This window comes from Parasteatoda tepidariorum, chromosome 4 (assembly GCF_982258835.1).
Source record: "Parasteatoda tepidariorum strain Cologne lab strain chromosome 4, Ptep-v5.0, whole genome shotgun sequence".
Classification (NCBI taxonomy): domain Eukaryota; kingdom Metazoa; phylum Arthropoda; class Arachnida; order Araneae; family Theridiidae; genus Parasteatoda; species Parasteatoda tepidariorum.
The window spans coordinates 43,166,618-43,171,727 of NC_141758.1; the positions used below are offsets into that span (position 1 = coordinate 43,166,618).

Below are 5,110 nucleotides of genomic sequence, written 5' to 3' on the forward strand. Positions count from 1 at the left end.
CAACATTCTATAGAGTGCCTATTCATATTAAAGAATATCTAACTTATTTCACATCGCAATCGTCTAAAAAGTAAACATACTTCAGAATACTGAGACATTTTATAGAATACTTTTCTCAATTAGGTAATGTACACGGATTCTAAAAACATATACAAGTTATTGGTAATGTATGAAAGGCAGACATTCTATAGAATTAGGTATTTTAAAGATCGTCTTACTCATTTAGACGAAGCATAAGGATTCTAAAAATGTATATTAAAGGTAGTCATTACAGTATATTACTGTCTGAAACTGAAACATTCTGTGGAATATCTAATAAATTTAAACAAGGCAAGAAACACTTCAATACTACAGAATTGATTTATGTAATATGTACAATGACAAATGCTCTTTTATTTAAAAGAGATTCATTCTTTAAAAATGAAAATGTGTTTTGGAAAAAAAAAAGTCTAGAATTAAAAATCTTTATTCAAAATAGATAAAATTTAATAAGTAAATGAAGATGTGCGAAACAACATTTATGCTTTTCTTATTAAAGAATACAAAATAAAATTTGAACCAACTTATCATAAATAACAATTTATTATCTTTATAATTATAATAATTATTTTATTATTAAAATAATTAGTTAATTATTATTTTAATATTATAATTATTGTAATAATTATTATAATAATTATTTTAATATTATAATTATAATAATAAATATTTTATTATTATTTTAATATTATAATTATAATAACATTATTATAATTATTATTTTATTATTATTTTAATATTATAATTATAATAACATTATTATAATTATTATTTTATTATTATTTTAATATTATAATTATTATAATAAGTATTATATTATTATTTTAATTTTATAATTATTATAATAAGTATCATATTATTATTTTAATATTATAATTATTATAATATTTATTTTATTATTATTTTAATATTATTATTATAATAAGTATTTTATTAGTATAATTATTTTAGTTTCAACTTCCCTTTATTTCATTTTAATAAGCAGTAAAATATTAAAAATAATAAGAAGAGTATCATTTAATAAAATTTATTAACTTGCGGGTGGGTTTATTTTTATTTCAACAGAATACCAGAATTTGTCGTCCAATTTACAGCATTCTATAAAATATTTGATTTCAAAATTTGCCGTAAACAAATTTACAGAGACGTTGTTTTTCTGAAATTTTCTTCGAATATTACTTACAAATTCTAACAATTTTATTTGCAAGCATCTATTATTAACTTCGAGAATGGTCTTTTCATTCTATCTTCCTAATTATATTCTTTTTCTTCTATTTTGATTTATGTTTGATTAGCATATTTCCTGTCGATAGATAAGCCACATATAAATATTTAAGTTTAAACACAAGGAAACCAGCACTCGTATATGTGTTGGACGTTGTATATCGGAAAATTTAAATACACAACTTGTTATCCACCACCATCGATAAAGCTGTCTCAACAATAAGAGTAAATTTAACCTAAATCAAGGTTGACAAATATTTTGTATATTATTATGAGCAAAATGTCCCTTGAAAAGATAATTTTTATCGAAAAGTAAGTAAGAATATAATATGAAAATGTTATTATTTTCAAATCGAAATAAAGGGTAAAGGAAAATTTTGAAATATTAAAAAATATAGGATTATTTTGCATCTAATTCTGATAATTAAATTAAATTATTTTTGAATTATTAAATAATTAAATTATTTTTTAGATAAATTAATTTATTAATTATAAATCATTATTTATTTGATAAATTATTTTGACACTACTTCAAAAAATCTATTTTTATGACCATTAATCATGTTTTTTCTTTTATTTACATTTACTATTACTGTAACTTTACAAGAGTTATTATTATTATATTTTTTTTGGATGGGTCATGTTTCAAGAATATTAACAGCTTTTGCTGTCAAAATCTGCAGTCACACATTTTTCTTGACTCAACGCTGTGCTACCGTTTCTAATATAGGTGAAAAACAGAAACGCAAGAAATTAGGGAAAATAATTAATATTTAGAAATATAAGAATTATTCTTAGTGAAATATAAAAGTATGTATTTAATAAAAACATCATCACTTTTTTTTGAATATTAATTTAATAAAGAAACAATGTTTCAATAATATTATAATAAAAATTTTATGATTACGGAACATCGATATAGCTATTAATTTGAAGAATAATAACAATTTATATAGACTACTTCTGTAGTCATTCATATTTCGAGTCAGAGCTTGTACCATTTCTAAACGGTAAAAAAAAAAGAAAATAGAATTAAATTAGAAAATAGATTTAGAAAATAGAGAAAATTGATTTTAAGTAAAATGCATATTAATATCCGAAAAAATATATAATATTTGCAAATATAAGAATTATTCTGAGCGAAAAAGCACATGCATGTATTTACATTACATTTACATTTTTTACATTACATTTTTTTACATTAATTTGCTAATGAATCAAAAATTTAAGCGGTATGTATGCTTTAGGTATTGAAATACTAAGACTAAAGATGTTTTTTTATAACATTTTATAAAAAATATTATAACATATGTATAAGTTTCTGGAAAAATTTGACACCCACCCTCTCACCTGATTTTAATATCAAAGTTCTCTATCATACCAAAAAAATATTAAAAATTATTAAAGTGACAATAAATATAACTCCTCAACTGAAGTAGTTAATTATATCTATTATGTAAATGAAAGTGCGTTGTATTGAATTATAGAATGAGTGAATCAAGCATAATCAGTGCATTAAGCACATGTATTCTTTACGTATATACAATATAGTAGGACATATGAAATTTTTTTGTAAAATATTTTAAAAACTTTGTATATTTTATATAAGTGCTTTTGCAAAATTTGACACCCAACCTTTTATTTCACGTTAATATCAATGTTTTTTTTTATTTTTTTTATTTCCAATGGCAGACATGAAAGACAAATTTGTAGCCAAGAACAATATAAAGAAAGAACAAAAAACGGAAACAAGAGCTACAAAAATAAAGAGTCTATAGGTCTGTAATAATGCATCTCGCCCGCCAATATCGTTCCCACAAGGGCCCAGGAGGAAGTGCAGGGCAATGTCTTAGATGGTTAGCGTCCATTTCTTCTTGTTGGTTACATAATGGACAAAGGGGGCTTGAAAAGATTTTAATTTTATACAGGTGTTTTGATAAACAGTCATGGCCAGTGGCGAGACGAAAAAGGGCCACAGATTTTTCTCTTGGCCATGACGGAATATCTTTAATTCCTTCCAACCAGTCCTTATTTTTATTTGCTTCTTGGAGTTTTGCTTCAAATGTTGTTCGCAGAGAGATTTTTATTAGCCTTTTCGCGGTGTGGAAAGGAACTGGCTTAAGAGATATTTGTAGAATCTTGGCGGCTTTTTTGGCCAAGAAATCTGCAGTTTCGTTACCTTGAAGTTCACAATGCGCTGGTACACATTGCATGGCGACATTTTTGTTGTGTTGGTCAAGCCTGTGAAGGGCTTGACGACAATGTAGAATGTCGGCAGATGCGGGGGCTTTGGAGGAAGCAATAGCTTGGAGTGCGGCTTTGGAGTCAGAGAGGATGACTACGTTATTAAATTTCTCAAGGTGATTCTGTAGTTGTGACAATTGCCGATACTTCTGCATCGAAGGCTGTTCTAGACGAACCAATAGGGGTGTAAAATGAAAAAAGGTTGCAGGAAACTCCGGCTCCTGCATTAGTGCCTTCAGCCAATCTTGAACCGTCTGTGAATATATGTAGCCATTCGTTCTCTGGGTACAGTAAGTGCAAAGTCTCCAGGGCGATAGATTTTAAGACTTGATCATTTGTGTCTCTCTTGGAAACATCTTGACACAAGTTTAAACTCAGTGAGTATCTCTCTTTTTCAATAGGGCACTGCGATCTAATAAGGTCTTCTGTTTTCCAAGTAATATTTAGTTGGTCTTTTATTTCAACGACTCTTTGGAGGAAACCGTTCTGGGTCTTCAAAGTTCAACCAATATTTGTCAGTGGGGTGCTCCATAGGGAGAGGCAGTCTGGAGGCATAGGGCCTCCATAGGGAGAGGCATAGGGAGAGGCAGTCTTAATATCAATGTTATCTAAACTAAACTAAACTCAGTGGCGCAACAGCCCATAAAGGGCCAACTGTTGCGCAACAATATAGTTATTATTATGAAACACTAAAATATACTTATTTGTATTTTTCATCCGTTATGAATAAAATTAAAATATTTAGCCTTTATTTTTTCTAAAGCTCTTTTGCTAATTGAGAAATAATAATTAAATTTTAAAATGGCTCCTCTTTCTTTTATTTTAAAACAATATTTATAATAAAGTTTCACTGTTCAAGACTAGTTCAGATCTTTTACCTGGAATAGTGTAATATATTTAATTTTTGCAGCTAAATAAATTGATAATTAACGAAGTATTTAAATACAACAACCAACAACATTGTGTCAACATCTTGAAATATGTTCAAGCAACGTTAAGTTGCGGTCACAAAAATTAACACAACTCAAAGTCAACTGATTTTCTGACTGAGATAATTGGTTATATTTAATTATTTATCTTGAGAAGTACATAAATTTAAAAAAAATATTAATCAAATTTATTTCTGTAGTAATGGGATACTTGCAAGTGACTTAGTGTGGGTATTTCGAACCTGATTGGTTGTTGAAACGTAGCATTTGTTTTCGTTAAGAACTGTTCTTTCTATAGTATTTCGAGTAAGCCAATCCAGGAAACGTCAATTTTCTTAAATCATGCATTCCATATTCTTCCACAAAGATTTCAATTCTTTCATTATATATTTCTTACTTAACACAAAGACAGGCATGGAGCCATGTGGAACATAATCAAACTAATTATGCAAACTAATGGGACTTGCCAGGTACACAAAACAAAAATTTATCAGTGTTACAATGAAATACTTAAACAAATAATAAATCTAAGTAAAGTAAAAGAAGTAGACGAGAAAGAATTATATTTCAACAAATGCAGTTCTTTATTTAATTAACTCTATGTTAATCAACTTTATGTTAATTAACACGATAAGTTATGTAGAGAAACTTAGCAACTTTAGCATTTTTCTGAT

General features: G+C 26.8%; 1 protein-coding gene across 1 annotated transcript; it reads right to left on the minus strand.

Moving 5' to 3' along the window:
• Nucleotides 1-3,035: 3,035 nt before the first annotated feature.
• Nucleotides 3,036-3,734, minus strand: LOC139425803 (uncharacterized). The gene has a single exon (XM_071181761.1). The coding sequence runs from the start codon at nucleotides 3,732-3,734 to the stop codon at nucleotides 3,036-3,038; it is 699 nt and encodes a 232-aa protein (XP_071037862.1).
• Nucleotides 3,735-5,110: the final 1,376 nt, after the last annotated feature.